The 20922-nt window shown below is 43.2% G+C and overlaps 1 protein-coding gene across 1 annotated transcript in view; it reads right to left on the reverse strand.

Moving 5' to 3' along the window:
- Positions 1-632: 632 nt before the first annotated feature.
- The window catches only part of GALNT16 (polypeptide N-acetylgalactosaminyltransferase 16), a 70983-nt gene continuing 50693 nt past the window's right edge, over positions 633-20922 (reverse strand). Inside the window, exons 8-16 of the mRNA XM_062494448.1 lie at positions 19344-19431; positions 18281-18365; positions 17151-17254; positions 13467-13593; positions 12468-12560; positions 10343-10426; positions 9254-9395; positions 7876-7992; positions 633-770 (exon numbers count right to left, since the gene is read on the reverse strand). Coding sequence (XP_062350432.1) covers positions 633-770; positions 7876-7992; positions 9254-9395; positions 10343-10426; positions 12468-12560; positions 13467-13593; positions 17151-17254; positions 18281-18365; positions 19344-19431 — 978 coding nt within the window. The remainder of the gene's footprint in view (positions 771-7875; positions 7993-9253; positions 9396-10342; positions 10427-12467; positions 12561-13466; positions 13594-17150; positions 17255-18280; positions 18366-19343; positions 19432-20922) is intronic.

The raw sequence follows: 20922 nt of genomic DNA on the forward strand, positions 1-20922 counted from the left end.
ATTGCCCCTTTTCAATCTCTCTTGTCAGCACTGCCCAACCCCAACACATTTGGCTATAGGGCAGCTATTGTGAGCAGAGGAAGGAATGGGCCCACCAAAAAGAAGTGACAAACCTGCCCCCAGGATTTGCTTACTCTTTCCCAGCCTTTTCACTGATCATGATGACTCTTATGGCCAGTTCTGACTGAGAGACACATGCATAAATAATGCATGATGTTAGAGCAAAAAGCCAGGGAAGCCAAAGAGCTACCAATGTTTGTACAAGCATAGCCTAAGCTGCTGGACTGAAGGCTGTGGACTCTGGATGCAGAGAAAGGAAAGGATGGGGAGAGCTGCAAGTATTGGGCTGGGTCCTCCTTCATCTCTAGGTGCAGCTGTGCACAGGCATAAGCTACAAAAGAGAACTTAAGACAATAGTTGGGAAGATTTTGACAACTGTCCTGATCCCTCTCACCCCCAGCTTCTTCTCTGAAAAGCTCAAAAACATCAAGTGCTCACCTGAAGTGGTGGCTTACTGATGGGCACAATGAAAACATTTAGGGTCAGACATACAAAACCATTCCTCCCTTCCTGATCCCTCTCTGTTCCCGAAGTCTCATGCACAAAGAAACAAGGAGATCTCTGTGCTACCATCATGTTGCTTGTAGCAGCTCCCACTGTTGGCCAGGTACCCCTGCTTGACAGGGGTTGGTCACCACTCTTCCAGTCTGGTTTTCCAGGCAGAGACCGCTGACGAAGTGTTGAATGAAACTGCTTTTCATCTTCCACTTCTGTGAGAAGACAATGAAAAAACATGAAAAAACATGATGTTACTTCCATTTACCTACAGAACTGTGACTTCAGGTTAAGGGTAATCTCAAGTAAATTCCAATAACTGGGGAGAATGAAAATCTGGGTATGGGCAGCATCTCAAAATCACTGGGTTCCTGTACTAATGATACCTGCAGTTAGGTAGGGTTAGGTTTAGCTAAGTTACAGGGCTGGATACTCGGAAGCATCTAAAAGGCAAAGGTCAGTAGTGGTCACAGCACCAAGCCTTAGCTGAATTCAAGAGGCACCTGTGCCTCAGTGCTCTCAGGCACATGATGTGACTCTTGGGGTGTCATGTGAAGGGCCAGGAATTGCACTCAGTGATCCAGATGTCTCTCTTCCAACCCAACAAATTCTATGATTGTGTGTTTCTATCAACACAAAAATCAGCAACTAATGGCATTTTCAAAGCATATTATAGTCACAGTTTCTGGGCCATTCTTTGTCCTGGGCACCCAGGTACCTGCTAAAACTTGAAACCCTCCTATGGCAGCTTTCCAATGCCTAGAAAGCAAAGCACTAAAATATCTCCCAACACTGAAAGCAACCTGTCCACAAAAGCAAAAATCACACTTCCTACTGTTTGACTGGATCTCTCTTTTATCCATTGTTCCCTCATCTCTTCTTTCATCAAATTCAAAAGGTCTCATATACAACCCTTTCCTGAAGGTCCACTTTGATTGTGCTACTTATGAGGAAACAAAAATATGTCTTAACCCTGAATTGATAATTCTACTGGGAAAAGGCTCCTCCCATTCCTGCTGGGAAAAAAAAGTTCTGTTTTTTTTTTTTTTTTAATCAGCCACACTGTGGCTGATAATGAAGATTAACAAGTAGAAACAAATCTGTGGATTTGGAATCTTCTAGATGGGGCACAGCTGAGCTCAACAGGTTGAGAAGACTGAGGGGTCCAGGCTACAGGGATTTTCCCTTCATTCTTCTCAGTCACACAGATGACCCTGTTAGAATTGTGGTCTGGGTGCTCAGTTAGTAAATTCTTAGGAATATTATGAAGATATTTTGGCTAACCGATGAGTCTGTTGAAGAAAAAGAAACAGTTTGACAATACTGATGGACCTTAAGAGTTTTGCAGAAAAGATATGCAAAGGGAATTTAAAAAGATCCTGCAATATCTAGTCAATTTCAAAACCTACAAACATTTTAATTCTTGGGTAGCATAGCAAAAGGACTGGCACATACTGTGTGGTTTAAGATATTCAGTTATGTTCACATATTGCTGGCAGCTGTTATGTATCTTGGAGGGCAGGGCATTTGCAAAGCCCAGAGTAATCTGTTGCATCTGTATCATGTATTTCTTCAAGTTTAAACACCAGAGGCAGCATCAATTTGCAGTATTGCTAGCCCTGTTGGACAGAACAACAGTAGAATAGCTATCTGTACAGCAGGAAGAAGCTGATTTTAACAGAGAAAGGGGTAGAGAAATGAAGTGATGATGGACAGGAAGATACAATGCAGTCTTTGCACTACAGTGCCCTCACCAGCTGCTGCAACCCACTGCCTACACAGGTTCCAGAGCCATCTGGCTCCCATCTGGCAGAAGCCTCCCTACAGAGAGCTGAAGAAGAGTTAATATCATAAACCAGCAGCTTTATGTAATGCTGGACTGTAAAGGAGGGGGTCTTCTCCCCTGGCAAGCTCTGCTCTGTGCCTAGCTGGTGCCACTGCTGCATGACAGCCTCCCTACCAGTGTCTCCCAGTGAAGAGCCTTCTGACTTTCTCCAAAGCACACTTAACTTCCTTGCCCTCCATTTTGCCTCTACCTCTCTGTGAATTCTCAGTTCCACGTACCCCTGTACATGTGCTAGAGGAAGCCTGCCAGCCTCTCCCACACACCCCACAGCTCACCAAAAGACCCTGCTGTAAAAGAATATGCTGTATGAGATTTGAGATGGAGGACAAGGCCAATTACCAAGAGATACCCTGGGGAGTTTTCTTCTTCCCCCTAGCTGCTCAGGAGAAAACTAGCACTGCTGGAGGCTTGCTCATGTTATTGCTTCAGAGGAAAGACCTGCCACTGTGGCACCTGTCCTTGCTGAGCAGGGACCCACTGTGATGTCTGTAGGGAGAGTCTGCAGCAACAGGCTCAGCAGGACACCAGCAAACACTCCCCAGAGCACATCTACTGCTGCTAACAAAACCAATCAGCTTCTCAGTGAGTCACTGAGAAGGCACCACTGGAAAGCCCAGCATGTCAAGTCACCTCAGATCCCTTTGTTCAAAATAAAGTGGGGCAAGGATGGGGAAGGGGGAGGAGGAGAGAAGGTGAGAGTTGAAGGTGAGCAGGGAGGTGCCATGTATGGAGCTGCTATAAAGCACATTAACAGTAAAGGCTAAAGTAGGGGTCCTCATCTCAAATGCATGGGGTATTTTCAGAATGATGAATTTTACCTGTTCTGATCAGAAACCGTGCTTTTCTACCCTTCATGAGACACCAGAACAACTCCCCTGACTTCACCTGACCTTTCACAAGGCCTGACTGCAGATCACAGGATTACCAAAGACAGCCCAACATCCTGCCCTGCAGGGACACGTCAAATCTCAGACCTTCCAGGAGGGTGGGTGGTAGGAATGGATGGGAGCAGGAGATAGGAAGCTCATTCTCCCACTGTCAGCCACCTCAGAAATGAGCAATTTAGCCCAAACTAGTTACCTGGTGACACAGCTATGGAGGGGTCCGAGGTACAAGCCCCTTCTGGGAGGGCACAGCTTTCTCCACAAACCACAAGTTAAGCCTGGACTGGTAAGTTTTAAAAGATAGCAATAATGACCATCTTTAGCAAAAAATAAACAGAGCAGACACCTCCTGCATCCATGTTACAGGGAGTACTCCCTTCTCCTGCACCCAGACATTATGACTGGACTGTACTTGGAACAAAAGCTTTTGGAAGACACAGGCACCGCACAATTTGAGAAATTTTGGCTTGAAAATCCTCTTTGGTCTCCCCTCTTTGTGCAGATGGAGAGAATATAGTTTACTAGTCAGAGTAGCTTTGGAGTAAAGACGGAGGAAGAAAAAAAAATAATTTTTTTCTTTGAAATATCATGTCTTGACCTTCTTCCCCAGTGTCAACCCAAAATTTCCCCCACTGTTTTTTGTGAATCTCTCCCTCCCTCTTTTTTATCTATCATTTCAAAGTAATACTAGGTGGCTGGATAGAAGCATTCCACATGGAATAACTAAGAGAAAAGTCAGAAATAGCCAGTCGTCTTCTATTCAATATATTCAAGAGCTGAAATTGTTTACACTAGTCTAATTTTTCAGGGTAATCAAAAGCTTTCTGTTAACCCCCAGTAATCCAGGCAGTCCACGGTTTCTCTTAAAATCCTAAATGTGAAACAATGGAACTGGCCAAGCTCAGGAGGCACAGTTGAGAAAGGCAAATTTTGTACATGAGGACTGAGGTGCTTCAAACAAAAATATATGGAGAGTTGATAACTGGAGTAGCCAAGGATGTTGTAAGTTATAATTGAGTGTATTTGCAGAGCCACGGGCAGCTTGAAGCTGGTCTTGAACACTAAATTTTAAATATATGAGCAGAGACAGAAGATGGAAAAGCTCACATCAACATCCAGCAAGTACTGTCTTCCTTTGAGCACTTAAATGTGTAAAACTAAAAGAAACTCTTGTCTCCTGAAAACTACTTTCAAGGTGTGGCATATTGCCAGTATTGTTCTACCTACTTATTGTCACAAAGATGCTGAGTCAGGTGATTTCAAAATAGACAAGCTTTCACTCCTTTTCTTTTTGGATACTCTATATAAAGTTGCATCCATCTTCACGTAATGTATACTCAGAAGTAAAGTGGGGAAAATTTCCCAGTGACATACAAAGGGACACAGGATTTCAGTGTTTGTCTCACAAGAAAACTCAATGTCCTCATTTTCAGGCTGAGGTCACATGCTTTCAGAACATTTTAATGAAACATAGCTGTTTAATAGGATTTCTCAGCATTTCTTGTTCTGTTGGGAAATACTGTGCCAATGTTTCACATTTTTATTCTCTTGTTTTAGTGTCTGACTCTCACTTTGCCTTCTATTTGTCCTCACTATAATACAAATTAAAACACCACTCCTACTGTCAGTCAGAGCCAAAAAACAAAGCTGAAGGCAATAATTTATTGTGCATTCAACTAAAAATGCTATTCTCCAAATAACATTATGGATAACATCCATCTGGTTTGAAATCCAGTTCTGATTATGCAGAATAGCTTTTGGCTGGTCTTCTGCTAGCAGTGCCAGCTGTTGCTGTTGAATGATCAACAGGATCATGTTGCCAAATAGATTTAATTTCTGGTTTCTTTCAACCTAAGGGAGTCTGACAGCACCAAAAAATCATCTGAAGTATGACTATTGTCTCACATCCTCCTGCTTGCAAAATTCTAGACTTGTTTTGAGGTGATACTCTAGACACAAATCATAATACCCTAAAGCCTCTGCTAGAGCATTACCTATATGTTAGATGGAATGTTTTTAACACTCACAATTAACAACAAAATTACCTATCCCTGGGACATGCTCAGTGCAGAACAGCTGTGTAGCATGGGCACAGCTTGAGTATCTTTGAAAGAAATCTACTTTAGGAGCTGTGTAGTGCTGTCATAATGATCTAAGCAAACTACTCCCAGGACACTAAAAACCAAAGCTATCACATATACCATCTTTTTTCAGGAATGTTGCTTTTCCATGACTCAGACACAGATGAAATCTAGATCCAGAAAAACCCAAACACCTTTCACCACAGATCACTGGTGACAGTGACAGGAAGGATGTTCCAAGCTGGACTTTCATTACACTGCTGTCTCCTTTAAGGATATTGTATGTGTGATGTGTGTGATGCATGCTGCCCACACTCACCCTCCTCCACTCAGACCACATACTCAGGGCTCTTGCTTGCCATTTCCAGCTCTGCAAAGTAGCTCCTCTCACTTGAACTGAGACGTGGGATACGCTCATGCACAGTTTGGAAGCCCTGCTCACCTCCAGCACTTGCATTTTGGGCTGTGAGTACCCATGGGGAGACGGGCAAGCTGTAGGGCAGCTGAGGAAATTTGTTCCCTCCAGCTTTGCTCTTTCTTGGAAATCAATCTCCCAGATATCAGGAGGAGAGAGAATGGAATAGTTTACAAGATGACGGACTTCCAGCTAATTAAAATCCAATGTCAATGTTAACAACAATTACTGTTGTGTTTATGGAAGGAAAGAACCATAACAACATTCCCTAGGAACACAACAAACTTGATCATTGCAAGTAGAATTGGCTTTATAAATAGAAATCTGAAATGGGAGTTTGGCACTACAAAAAAGACCCCAACATTTAAGAGCATTTCAACCCAAACTACATTAAAAATTCAAATGCATTTCTCCCACTTCACCCCACTATTATCCCTTCAGCCCCAAGGCAGTTTGGAATGGCAGCTGCAATTCAAATCAGTCCCTAGTTATTTGAAATTCTTAAACAAAATCCTTGCTCAGAGTCAGTTGGTTAAATAATTTTCTAGGTGAAGTCCTTGTTGTAAGTGCAGTTTGCTCACAAAAGATAGTGGAAAACAACAGCTCACACCCTTAAGTGTGCATATATCTTTATAATGAGACTGTATATATAACCAACACATCAAGACTCAAAACATCCTATTCCAGCAGCAGGATAAACCTGCTTGTATTAATGTGGATTAATCTGTCTTCTGGCTTCTGATACAGCTTGGACTCAACCCTCCTTGAGGGACCTTCCCTGAGGAAGCAGGGAAAGACAGCTGATTTTGGCAGCTGCTAAAGTCCTCTCTGCTGCCAAGGGAGGAAAATACTGTGAGGCACATAAGGAGAAGCTAAGTGACCTAATTACACAGCAATGGGATGAGTGATTGCCAACAAGAAAAAAGAGCAGGAAAGCACAGACCACCTGGGATACCCTTGAAGATTAATCCAAACTCAGTTTTCCCAGTCTATTCATGGTGACAACTCTTCAAGGCATTTCTGCATTAACCAACCCTCCAGAGGAAAGTCTACACAAGTTTATCATAAAAAAGCAGGACTGGATTTCAGTGCTTTCTTTCAGGAAGAACTAATTTCAAGGACTCATATAGCACTAAAGAAGGTACTGACAAAAGAAAATCTGCTAAGAACTGGTCAAAGCTGAGCTGTCTTCTACCTTTGGGGTATCAAAATAACAGACACGTCACAGAGGCAGCACAGCTTTAGATGACAGAAAATATGTTCTCTCTTGGTGTAGAGAGAAGCACAGAAACTAGGAATGAAACAAGTCTAATCTGCTGTCTGCCAGTGTTGCGCTGCTCCCTTTTGTGCTTTGCCCAGTTCTGATAAAAAGGCACATCATGTCTCTGCTGAGGGCACCCTAGCCATTGCAGAGGCCATCCCTTACCTAGTGTTGTAAGGCAAAATGATTGATTTGTCCTGACAGATCAAGGATGCACATCCTGGAAACAGCATAAGTCAAAGAGCATTGAGCAAAGAGCATTGCATTTTGTTGGGAATATTGCTGCTGTGTATTTTTCCTCTAGGGAGCAGTTCAGGTAGAACATACGGTGCTTTATGTCAGTCAGTATTTCTTAACTGAGCTGCATGCACTCAGTTTTAAAGGTGTGCTCACATGTCCAAAGACAGCACAAAGAAGAGCACAGTTCTCTCACTTCAAATTAAATAAACAAATGATAGCACACACCACCCTTACTTTAGGTATCTCAAAGCATTTGCCTCACCTATGTCTCTTTGGTGCTGTGCTTCATCCATGCCCCAATCTGTCTGCACATAAACTTATCCAGGAAGCAAAGCTGGGGTGCTACTGAACTGGAGGCAACCATGCTGCCAAGGGCCCAGGCAGAGCAGACACCCACATACTGCTCTTCCTGCTTGGTCACACACTCTCTCATACATCCAACCTTATGAAAGACACCAGAGAGGGAGATGCAGAAGACAGAAAGGATTTCAATGTGCTTTGATAGTACTGGGTTTGCCCCTGCTGGCTGCACTGATGTAGGTACACTCCTATGTGACAATGAAGGCATTAGAAAGAGGTGCACAGCTACCCACCTGTCTGCTGTCTTTTTGATTGCAAGCTTCCAGTGTGATTTGAGAACCAGTAGAGAAGGAGGTAATGGAAAGACACTTGTCCTGCTGTCTAATTAAAGGGTCACTGAATATCCACTCCTTTGGAATAAGAAGAAGAAAGGTTCCATTAGGATCCTAACAGTGATCAGATGAGGCAGAGAGCTTTTTCTATCAGATATTTTAAAAACCTCTATCTTTTGTTGTCTTCTAACAAAAGGCTCCCTGGGAAGACTACCACAGCAGTTGTCATCTGATCAGAAGTTTATGCTTAGGCTTGGTGCACCATGACCATTTCAAAGCCTGCAGCTAGCCTCCCTCACTATCCAAGTGTCTGATTAACCCTGGATCCCATGCAACTCTCTGCTCTGCAGCTTTACAGATTCAGGCCTACAAAGCAAGGAGGATCCCATGCCCTGACATACATGATGTGCAACTGCTTCTGCATATTTCACACAGCAGACATCTTCTGTAACAGATATCTGGGACCCACAGATTGTCAAGCAAAGCAATACACATGCAAGCATATCCATATATCACCATCATGCATAAGAGACAAGTTGATTCACTTTTTCCTTCCTCTAACTAGATGGATACCTGATCCAATCAAATGTTACTATACTTTCCCCAAGGAAGGAATACAAAATGCAGTAAGTTTCAGAGATTTCAAATGGTAATGACAGAGTGATGAGTCAGGTTAAATGGCAGACTGAATGCTGGCAGCAAACTAGTTTCCAGCACTCAACAGACATGAATAAGTATTTTCTGGTATAAAATACCCTACTCTGACCCTTAACTTTCTCAAGATGTTTCCCTGCTGCTTTCAGTCACCAACAGAGTCTGAGTGCAGATCTTCAGCTTGTATATACCATCACAGCTCCACTGCAGCTCGGAGAAATGCACCACATTGCTGCCACTGGGGTCAGCTATTTAAACCCTGTTTGTGCTTTATACTGAAACACATCTGCCACACAACACAGTTCAAGTCATCTGCAGCTACAGCTGAGCCGGCAGAGCAAGGAAAGTTTCTGATCCCAAAAAAAAACTTTTACCCACATGCCAGGGTACTAGCCAAGCACAACCCCTAAATGATTCTCAATGAGTCTGTCACTCCCTGAGCATTCAAGCCATTATTTCTGAGTGATGAAAACCTTCACATTCTATGGCTGACTGCTGAGTCTGTTGAGCCAACAGAGCTCTGAGAGATGGGCTTATTTTTCTTCTTGCTATTAAAATCATTACAGGGTCAAATTCTTCCTTCCTTCACCCCCATATCAACCCACCAAGGCCAGAGATGCCTCTTCATTCAGGTAATAAATAGGGTAGGAACAGGAACAAAGCACCAAACTGAAGCCTGCCTTACCTGAGTGACAGGTGGATTGTTCACTGTCCCTTTACAGTTTCCCATGCCAGCCAACGCATTCCCTGTGGTATCCTGTGCCTGAGACTCCAGACAGTTTCCTCCTTGTCTAATTATTCCTGGAATCAACTCTCTTTCAGGAATCCTTGAAGTAAAACGACAGTTGCATGATACTTCATACACAGAAATTACCAAAGTACTTTAACATTTCTAAGGGCTTAATTTGCCCCTGACAGAAACAGAGTTCCCTGTATTTGACAGAAAATGAACAATATCATGCTATTCACTGGAAATATCTGGAGGAGGCAAAAATCAGGTGAGAACTTGGTCGGAGGACTGGTACCTTTTTTTGTTTCAGAAGGCATACCAGAACCTTTAGGAGTACCCTAAGCAGTTTAATGTGATAAGTCTGAAATTCCAAAAGAGGCTGTTTCCAGCAAAAAGCCATATTCACACTGATTTGTTCTGCTTCTTCCCCTTTTTTCAGTCTTCTCCCCAGTTAACACATATTCTTGCCTCCCCTTATGCTAGCCACAGACTGAAGTGTAAAGATGTGTTGCCAGGGTGTGCTGGTTAGCACATTCCAAAAACACAGCTCTACCCAGGCTGCCTCTCAGCTGAGCAAGGACACAACACTACTGTGTTCTGACCCAGGGCAGGGGAAGCCACAGGGACAGCTAGTTCTGGCATTCCTTAGAGCCTTCTCTGAACCACCCAAACCTCTGCACTGAGACTGTCCAGTTATACTTGGCTCAAATCCCTCCAGACAGAGCATCCAATGGGTAGAGACCAAGTCAAAACTAGGAGGGGTGTAGTACTCTGGCACTTGTCTACATCCCACACCTCTGAAAACACCACTGTTGCACATCTCTAAGGGACAGCTGCGTGGGGCAGAACAGAAGGCAGGCCTTTTGCAGAGCTGTGATAATATAAGACAGGAAAACACAGGAGGTTTCTCACCAAAAGAAGAACAGAGAAAACCTGTCCCAAGCATATGTCTTTCTTTTACCCACTGCTGTCCAGGCTCATCTTCCCATTGTGACCCACCTCCCAAGTCCTTCAGATATTTCCGCAAGAGAAGAACTGACTCACTTGAGTTCAGGGTAGACATTCTCCAGATACCACTGGAAGGATTTACAGTTCAGTTTGTGTCGCAGCTCCACTCGGTCTGCAACGCTGGAAACACAGGCAGTTTGCTGAGAATAATCAGTGAACAGGAGGGAGGGGAACAATGAAGATTGGCCAGGAGGTTTGAGGGAAATTATGTGACTTTTTGCCATTACTCATTCTCCCACATAATTGTTGCTAGGTTCAGAGCACTAGCAGTGACCTGAGGTGAAGAGGAGGAGAAAGGCAAGTGGCAGGAAATAGAAATGGAAGACAAAAATCTTCAGAGAGCTGTTCTTGCATTTCCTTTGGCTCAGAGTAATGGCAGGGCCCAGAACATACCTTGTTAAATAATGTATTGCAGTAAAACTGCTGTAAGATCAGGAAAGCCTGTAGAGGCATACCATGAAACCTGCACAACAATCAGCTGCTGAAAAGGCCTAGAAAGTGTTTGTGCTCAGGTACATACAGATGATTAATCTATGTGTGCTAAATCATGTCTCTAGCTCATGGCAGAGGTCTAGGCTCAGGTTGGAGAACTGAGACCTGGACAATTTATTTGTTCTTAAGCAGCTTGGGGGAAGGTGGGGAGTATAAGAAGAGATTAACTCAACATCTCAGTAGCTGTCTGCTGTGGCAGCCCTCCCACTGCTGATTTGTTTGGCTTTAACTGGATCCCTCCAGCAGTCCTACTGAGCAGCAAAACCAGGAACTCTTGTCTTTAAGCTGTAACACTACATTTGTGTGTTAGGAAGGAATTTCCATTGGACCCATGTACCTCTCCATCCTCAGTGCACAGAGGCCACTGAGCAAATACATGAGGCCAAATACTTCAGGAGAATGTTCTTAGATTTTATATTCACATCAAAATTGAGAGGAAGGAGGGTCCATTCTAGGCCCAAATGTCAGTGATGATGTCAAAGGCATTTGCACCCGATCATCTAGATTAAATGCAGGTTCCTGTTACTACAGGAAATTGCCTGAAATCAAAGTCTTATGCTTTGCTCCAGCTCTTATTCAGCCAATTCTGCCAGTGAAATCACTAGGAAGTCTGTGTGAACAAGAACTGCAGATTTTGCCACTAAAGCACATGAGCAGCATATCCACATACAACATGCAATAGTCTGGTTTGCTTCACAATCAGCAGGGTTACTTGTTATGTGGTCCCAGCCCAGCTGCTGCAGTCAGCTCAAGGACTGATAAATTAGGTAGGCAAAGCAATTTTTATGAAGATATGTAATGCATCATGATAATAAAGCAAAGTGTACAGCAAGAAAAGTGACCTGGTTGTCATAAATAAGTACGAGATACATCATTATCCTGTGCACACAGCTACACATTTGAGATACAATCACATTTTCCAAGTCCTTACACTGATACAGCAAAAGCTTTTTGTTCACAGGCAGAAAAAAACCCACAGAAATACAGCACTCCTGGGATTTTTGCATTTGGGAGTCACAGGGTTTTGAGAGCACAGACAACAAGCTCTCCTTTCATCCCAGGTTTGGTGTCCATCACTGATTTCTGGATCACAGAGAACTGTTAAGCTGATGACAATGAATCCCATGTGGCCTGAAGACAGCTTTAGCAAAGGTGCTGTAAAAAGCACAATTCTGCAGATTGTGTTTCCAAATCTTAGCATTGGCCATGCTCTCTCCTGCCCAGACAAACTACCCTCCATCCATTAGGAAAGTGGGGAGTGTACCAAGTGCAACATGCCCCATGTGCCAGTCAGCCATGCTTGCCCTGGGATTCTACATCTGCACAGGAACTTCAGATCAAGCTCAAGATACAGCTCACATTTCTACAACAGCCACATGCTGTGATAGAAAAAGATTCCTGTTTATCCACCTAAAATGTCTGGTCTTTTAATTTCAATACAGATCCCTTTGGTCTTCTGATAACAAATGATTTATGCAGTGTTACTGAGGAAAAAGTAAAGGGAATTAGAAGCAAACCTCATTAGCCAGACAATCAAGCTACAACCTCCCTGGCAAGCCAGGCAATCAGAGCACCTCTACTTCTCACACTTCCAGAGACGACCTCAAAACTATTTCTTGCTACCAAGGGGTTTACCAGAGCCCTCCTACCAAGGTCTGGGGCAGCTTACCTTCCAAAGGACTTGCCAATAGCCGATGGCCGGGCCTCATAGTAGTACTGCTTGTATTCATCCATCCACACCTCTGCTGTGCGCTTGGTGTTCCTGCAGGGGGATGAGCAGATGCTGTGCTGAGGAGATGCTTTGCTGCAGAACCTGCCCTGCCAGCAAGCAGGCACTGGGTGGGCAGACCCAAGGCCTGTCTGCCAGGAGGTACTGGGGGACAGTCCCAAACACAAAACCAAATAGGCAGTATGGATGGATAGAGATTGAACGTGTTGAGTCTACAAAGCCTCGCAAGAACACTTCAGAAGTTAAAACAGCCATATTTTACCATGACATTTTGCACATACTTCCTCTGCAGACACTGGGCCTGACTGTCACCATCACTCTTATTTACAGCATCCCTTTTCCCAGATTAGAATAACATCATGGGATAATTCAGCTTGGAAAGCAGCCCTGTCTGGCCTCTAACCTCCTGCCTGAATCAGACTAGCTTCATATTAGATCATGTTGTTCAGGGTCTTGACTGGTTGAATTTTGAAATCTCCAGCAAAGGAGATATCACCATCTCTCTGGGACCCTGCAGCAGTGCTTGACCACTTTCACTTTGTCTCATCTCTTTTCTCTTCCCATCTGTCCTGCAGTAGAAGTTGTCCTCAGGGTTTACCTTAGCATATGTACAGCTCAGAGACAACAGAGATGTCCAAGGAGTGCTGATACCCACGCACAAGTCACAGGGCAGCATCTGTGAAGGGCCAGGGTGTCCCTGTGGCAACCTGCTCCCCACCCCCCGCATCCCCCCAAGAAGGAATAAGAGACACTAATACAAACAGCAGAGAAGGGAACAGGTTTTGTTCACAGAAAACAGCAACTCATCCTTGCCTTGAGAACAGATGCTCAGCCACAAGCTGTTCTCTATTACCAAGCAAAAGCACAACAAAGAGTTCAGACTTCTTTAGACATGCCCAACAGGATGGTGGCTCCTACCAGGAACTACCCAACACCTACTTGATGTAAGTCAGTGCATTGCCCTCAGGAAAGTCGTAGGGATGGCGCTTCCTGAACACGTGCCCCACTCGACTGCAGGGAACAATCTCCAAGCTGCCACCACACATCCACACTCGGAAAGAGAGCTCTGGAAGAGACCCCAAGAGTCATACAACTGCAACAGTCCCAAGAAGGGCAATTTTCTTGCCCCTCTGCTCTAGGTGTATTGCCTGCAACAGCAAAATCAGGGAAAGCAATGCCATGGTGAGAGTGGAGAAACTGTCCTCCCTTTGTTAAAACAGAGGCAACCATTGCAGGTCAGGGACTTTTAAGCCTTCTCCAATCCTACTCCTCTTTGGTCTCATTTCAATGAGACACCTTTGGATTTGACCAGGCTTTCAAGGTTGCTCAGGATGTCAGGCCCTCAGGATGGCATTTGGCAACAGACTGACACCACTCCCCATACACACACACCCTGTTTTGGACTTCTGTTACTCTATCACTGCACATAGATGGAATTTAAAAGGAAGAATTTACTGTGTAAAGCAAAAAACATGAGGAAGAAAGGGAGTTTAGAAGACAAGGGGAAAGAACAGAACAAGATGAGGGTGCAGGGAGTCAGTGTCTAGAGCTAAGTCCTCTCCCTCATACCTCTGTCTTATCCACCCTACAAATAAGTTCCTTCTTCTCATTTTGGTTGGCTCTACTACGAATGAAACAGAGCAACAGACTATGTTGCAGTTGTCTCTGCTGAGGGAAGTGCTCAGAGCAGATACTAATCTCGTACAGTATGACTGTGAAAATACAGAGAGAATCCTGCTACTTGAAGAAATCCACCCTTATCCCGAAGCTAGATTCAACATTTTGTTAAAGGATTAGAAGAGCATGAAGCTTTGATGTGCAGGCACTTATTTGCATCACAGGAGGTATGTGACCTTGCTTGAGCTTATGGGTCTGTCCTCACAAGTTTAATCACTACCACACCAGAGGGGTTTTCCACTTTCAATTCATGTGGTGATGAGAAGAGAAGGAAGAAGGAAAATGAAAATTAGCAGGGTGGTTTGGTGGTCTTTACCAAAAGGGCTTCAGATCATATAGACTGATTACTTCAAGAACTTTACTCAGTTGGGATATCCCTCCAGTAATGCCTGATTTATGTGGCTCTGATGCTTAGAAATTAAAAAGAAATTATGTATCCAGATCTAATGGATGTTTGAAACCATGTACACACTAACATCTTCCCAACCTTCATCTTTCTCCAGAGCTTTCCTCTCTGCATACTGAGAGATAATTCAAACAGTGACTTGCAGAGTGGGGGGAAATAGTGAATTTAATGTAACTTCTTAGCAAAAAACCCCATTTGATTAGACTGTATTTTGTACTATTTCTTACTAGCTCTTTTCTCTCCTGACTCTTAGCCAGAGCTAATTATTTTTAGATTCTTTTTAACAGGCAATTCCAGATTTGAAGAGAGGAAGGGTTTTAGAAACAAATAAATAAATAAAACTCCCAAAACATAAGTTTCTGCCTGGTGATGTGTCCAGCTGACATTTGCTCTCCTGGAATGAGTTTCTGACTCACTTGGGCTTATAACAAAAACAGTCCGGCCTGTGTAACTTGAAAGTGATGTCCATTTTCAAAGAGAGGATTTCTCACCCCATCTTAGACAGAACCACTCTCTCATCTCATTTACAAATGAGGACCTAATTTAAACAGTCCCTCCCCGCTCAAAATCGTAATAGTTAGTGAAAAAAAAATGTTTTGGAAAATTATCGATATTTTTCCTTGATCAGAAAACCCAGTTTACAATTAAGTATGGTAAAATGTTTTTTTAAAGAGGTTAAATTAACCATTCTGAACCCTTCAAAGAAAATGAATACTTTTTGTTGTCAAATCCAGGTTGGTTTCTATCCATCTCTGCTTTCAGCAGCAACAGACTTGATGGAGGATGAGGGATAAGTGACAGGAGATACTGAATTTACAGAAAAACCTCCCAACAAGGCAAAACTGACAAGCCCTGTACATGTGTCTGAGTCACACACAGCCTGGCCCAGCCACTGCCAGGCTTTACAAGAGCTATTTCAAGGAGAATGAAGCAAATTCTGTGGAGCAGTTCTATGGTTTTGATCAGCTCTATATGGAAGAATGGCTTTGAGCATGCAAACAATTTACTGCTACTTATGGCAGAGAGCTCTACTTAGCATCATGCTACTGACATATGGACCAAACTACAACCCTGGACTCCCAGATGGGCAGAAACAGACAGAGAAAAGCCTAAAGAAATATTCTTTCTCCATCTTTGAGGTTTACAGCTTTTACACAGTCACAGCTCAGAGGCTGTCAGAATGGCCAAGTGGCTGGCTTTGCAGATGGAGCAGGGCTAGTGAAGGCAAGGAGCTGAGTTTGGCTCTGCTCCTGTGGGACATAAGGGAGGGGATCTTCATGCCTGGGTAAAGGCTTCCTGTTAATTCTGCCAAAGTACTTAGCTGATGCTGCTGAGATTCCAATGCCAGCACCATTTAACATCTCTTTTTAAAATAATAAATACCATAAAACTGAATCAAGATCAGGGAAAGCAAAGAACACTCACTATTAGATATTCTGTTTTTAAAATGTGATATCTTGAGAGTCTATTATCAGCCCAAAATATTAATTAACGACTTTAGAAAGCATTTCAGAAAGAGGCAGCTCTCCCAGCTGTGTTCAGAGAAACAAGTTTCCTTTTCCTGACGATTTCATTCTTTCTAATTGGTTCTTCAGGTGCTAGGAAACACCACACAAATTTTTCTCTAAAACGTTTTGTTTACAAATCTGTGACATCTGTGGAACCTGCATAAACTGATTGTTTTTTTGCAATGTTAGCTACAGAGAAATCTACTTAAGTTGACTACAAAAAGTAAGGCTTTTATCTCCTCAGCTCTATCTGCACCATTTGAAAATGAATGCCCCCAATACTTGAGGTCTCCATGAACCTCTTTAACACTCATCTTGCTTTTGTCATTAACACCTGGTGACATTGCAGCATCCCTTCACGTGGGGCAAAGAGAGATGCCTGGAATATCTATGCAAGGAGCACTTAATAGCACTTTAAGCACCATGCCCTAAAACAGCATGTGAGTGGACAGACTACACCTGGCCTCTGAATTCCTCTGATGTTTCTAGATGTTTGCATTCTGAGTCTATTTGTAACCAAATTCCAATTACAAAGAGGCTTGTTTTATTAGGAAAAATATCTCTCTGACCTGTCAAACTGCGAGAGCAATTCAGACTTTTCTGTAAGAGTGGAACAGGTATAAGAAGAGGCTGCAGGAATGGCTGCCCACTTCAAAAGCTGGGGCAACACAGACAGTCATGTGAAGAACTGGAGGAATATTCTCCAAAATTTAAATTTACTTAAATTCTCCAATTTAAGTATCAGGTGGTTCCTCTTTCTTTCTTTCTTGTACTGTGGAAGCTCCTGTATAATAGCACAAATGCCTGTAGGAGAATGCAGCCCTAATCACACGTACTTTATGCTGACAGCAACACAGCTCTGACACTTTGAGGATTACTTGACCACATCCCTAACCTTACACTGACATGCTGGTCAGATCCCTCACAAAAAAAAAAAAAAAAAAAAAAAAAAAAAAGAGCTCTAATAAGCAATGAAGGCTGTGGAGCAGTTCTGCATTAGTGTGTCATTCCCTTGAAACATCCTAAACTTACCAAAATTTTCTCCTCCCCAGATATCCATTTGAGTATCATATTTTCCCAGGTGGTTAAACCAGGACTTGTCAATCACAAAGATGCCTCCTGCTATGACAGGGGTTCTAGGAGAGAAAACAGAAATCCAGAAAAAACAATCACACATATGTAGCACCACAAACCTAACTTTAAAGGATAGACAATTTGTCCAGGTGTCACAAATCATACCTCATTTAAACACAGAAAAATAGTAGGGCTGGAATGTGAGCATGCAGCAGGTTTGTGAGATGCCCCTGCACCATATCATCCTCATGGCCTTTGTTAGATGGTCTTGCAAGCACTACAAGAGCAATGCTGTGTCCTTTGCGTTTATACAAATATGCACAGTGTGAAGGGATGATGGGCACTGTTTGATGACTGTGTTCACCAATTAGACATGGTGTGACAGGCTGCTGTGTTTACTGCTCCGCTGTTTAGCAAGCTGGTTGCTTCTGGAGTGCAAAACAGTGGCTCACAAATTATACAGAGGAATTAAATTATAATTTTATATTACAAATACGGAGCTGTCTGCCTAAACAGACCATAATTCTTCATATCAGGATTTGTTACATTCTACGTCTCAGAGCCATGTACCCTGCAGTGAGGCTGGCAACAACTGTTCCAGCCAACAGAATCTCTTTTGTCCATGGACATGCAGATTTAGTAGGCAGGAGCAATTCTATGCCCACATTACTAGGTAAGATTCAGTTTTCTTATCTGCTTTACACATGCAGAGTGACTGTTTATCTGCTTAATTCTTTAAGTTTCCATCTGAAAGGTAGAGGCAATTAAAAAACTCCAAAGAGATTTCTGAGGCATTCAGAGTTTTGAGTTAGGGAGAACCCAAGAACAAACAAAGAAAAAGAAGTGGTTTGTAGAAGTGGCATGCATGATAGTAAATAATCACTATTCTTACAATATTCAGAGAGCAGCACTGTCACACTCCGGGTACAGGCCTCAATGTATTCAGAAAATAACATAAAGAATTTGTCATCATCATGTGAACACTGGCATTTTATCCTCAGCAAGGCAGTCCCTGTACCCTCCTTGCCACACAGGTGAAGGCTTAGTAAAGGTATTTGGAGAGGTGGACCCTGCCCATCAGAGTGTACCTTATAGACTGAGTTGGGTCTGTTCTGGACATTTTCTGCTCTATAGGAATCTGTTCCCACTTAAAGTGAAGGCTCCAGTCAAACCCTGAAAAGGAAGAAGACATGCCAAATTGGTTTTCTTACTGTAAAAACAGAACTAGTAGTGAAAGTAGCACTTCAGTGACAGTCTGCACCTTTATATCACAGGCTACCCCTATGTTCCTTCCCTGACCTCCCTCACAGTCTACTCAAAATAGCAGTAGCCTATCCTAATGTAAGACCTCACCAGCTTCTGTCTTGGCACCATCATTCCTTTAGCATTAAAGACCTCCCCTCAATTTCACCCCACACCTTCAGGAGAGTTTTATCAAGCTGAGATGTAACTGTATTCTAGACAGTTTGTTTTACCAGAGGCAAACCCTGTCTGCCGGTTATGAGGCTTTAATAAACCCCTGTGGGATGTGATATATTCTGGGAACAAACGCCTGCAGAGCACTGTAACCACCACATCTTTTCAAGACTACCATGTACTTATAGATGGCCTACAGTGGATAGTGGAGCACAGCACAGGCACCAACTTTTCATTAAGAGTAGCCAAAGAACAGGTAGCCTTTGGCTGGCAAGCAGTGCAGACATGAGCCCCAGCCATAAAAGATGTAGAAGGGCACAAGGAGTTGGGATGAACACAGGAACAGCTGCAAGGAGTTCAGCTGTGAGAGGAGAGGTGTAAATGCTTTACAGAAGTGCCACAAGATAGCCTGGCAGATCAAAGCAGCAACTGGAAGGGCCTGTCACACTCCAGTGTACATGTACATAGTGAGGACACGGTGCAATATTTAATCAATCAACTAAGTCCTGAAACTGCTAAATGTTATGACAGTGATCCAAGCTCAAGAGGAAAATACTAGTTGAGTTTTGTTCTAACTCTTTAAAATATCTGACTTTGCAAGTTGCAGAGGAAAAGGGACATATAACCTGTCAGCAAGGATCATCACTGTTTTCTTGGAAAGCTGAAGAGAATGCAACTTATTTATCATGCACCATGCCTCAGGTCTAACTTGCATAAGACATTCATTATACCCACCTCCCCTCAAATCTGCTGATGCTGCCAGGTAGGCAAAATTATCCAGGCTGATAACATCAATGATTGGACTCACCACTCGGGTATAATCCTGAGGGAGAGAGAGAAAGGGGGAGGAAAAGGGGAGTCAAGGCTTTTTAGAATGTTCGGCAAAGCTGCCAGAGATCAGGAAACACAAAGCTGCACATGTTAATCTTTGTGTGGTTTCTCCAATATGGTTCTGGTAGCTGTGCAAGGGATCTGAGGGCACTAAACCCAAACATGGAGATGGTGGGTACTAGCCAGCTTCATTCCATGGATGTGGGGAATGGAGTCAGACTCCAAAACCTAGGAATGCTGCTAAGAAACAGATCTTTATTTCCTGCCCAAGTCACAGGGCATCAGTCACTGTTCCAAGGGTTTTTTGTTTGCTTTGGATATCTATCAACAGCACACTTCTGCTCAGCCATCCTTGAATTAACTCACTGTCAGCCTAGAAATTATCAAACCCCTAATAAAGCATTTTCCTAAGAAGTACTATGAATCAAGACCCCACATTTAAGATTCATAGTGCAAACTTTATAATACATATGACACATTGTATACATTGTAATATCAGGATATTGTGAGTACTTTATTGCCATTAAGGCATATAGACATTTACAGTTTTCTTTTGCAATCCTTTTAGTAAGAAGTTGAACAATTTTTCTACATCATGAGACAGGGTATCAAAGACAGCGTTGTGACAGCTGACATGTAAGATGAAACTGAGCTGGCAATGCCAGAAACAGCACCTTGTTATTGGACAGCTGCCAGCATCCTTTCCTATCAAACCTTCATTTTGTGCCTTGCACTAGTTCCTCATGATGTACCACACTTGGCTAGGATGGGACATCCTTGGTGAGAGGATTCATGTTTTTTCCCCTCTGAGCTGTGATGGTTGCCCAGCCAGTGTGTCTGCCCAGCTTGAGACTCCAGCACCCACCTGGCAGCCTGGCATGCCAGCCACTACTCCAACCAATCAGTGCCAGGACTGGCTAGGGCAAGACTGAAATCTGAAATAGGATGCACATCAGAAATGTAGGAAGTAGGTCAGAAATAGGTTGACTTGAAATCTGCTCACTAAAAAATTTGTATACTAGAGTTCACACACAGGCCTTTGCAATTTAGATCCTTCCCTAAAGAAATGAGTGAGGCTCTTTCTGCTTAGGAACCCCTATGCTTGTGCTGCAGCTTGACTTAAAGACCAATAAGTAAACATTTATGGGATTTATTGAACAAGAAAAAAAAGCAGAAGCTTTTAATTCATCAATTTTCAAGTTTCACCTTCCTCTGTTCCTTCATATGAAGCTAATCAGATATGCCTACAAAGCATCTCTAAAGACTTCACCCCTTCTCCTGAGGCCCATTACTTCATGGGATCCTCCTTTCAGAGGGAATAATCACAGCCACTTGCAAGCAGGGCTTCTCCCATCACCTCTCCCCTGCCTTTTCTTATGGCAGAGCTGTATGATCTCTCTCCAGCTCTACAGCTGCTAATATTTCCACCTCATTTTCATTCTTCCAGCCTTACATCAATCCTTTGCCAAAGTGAACCATCAAA

The sequence above is a fragment of the Cinclus cinclus genome, chromosome 6 (genome assembly GCF_963662255.1).
Source record: "Cinclus cinclus chromosome 6, bCinCin1.1, whole genome shotgun sequence".
NCBI lineage: Eukaryota > Metazoa > Chordata > Aves > Passeriformes > Cinclidae > Cinclus > Cinclus cinclus.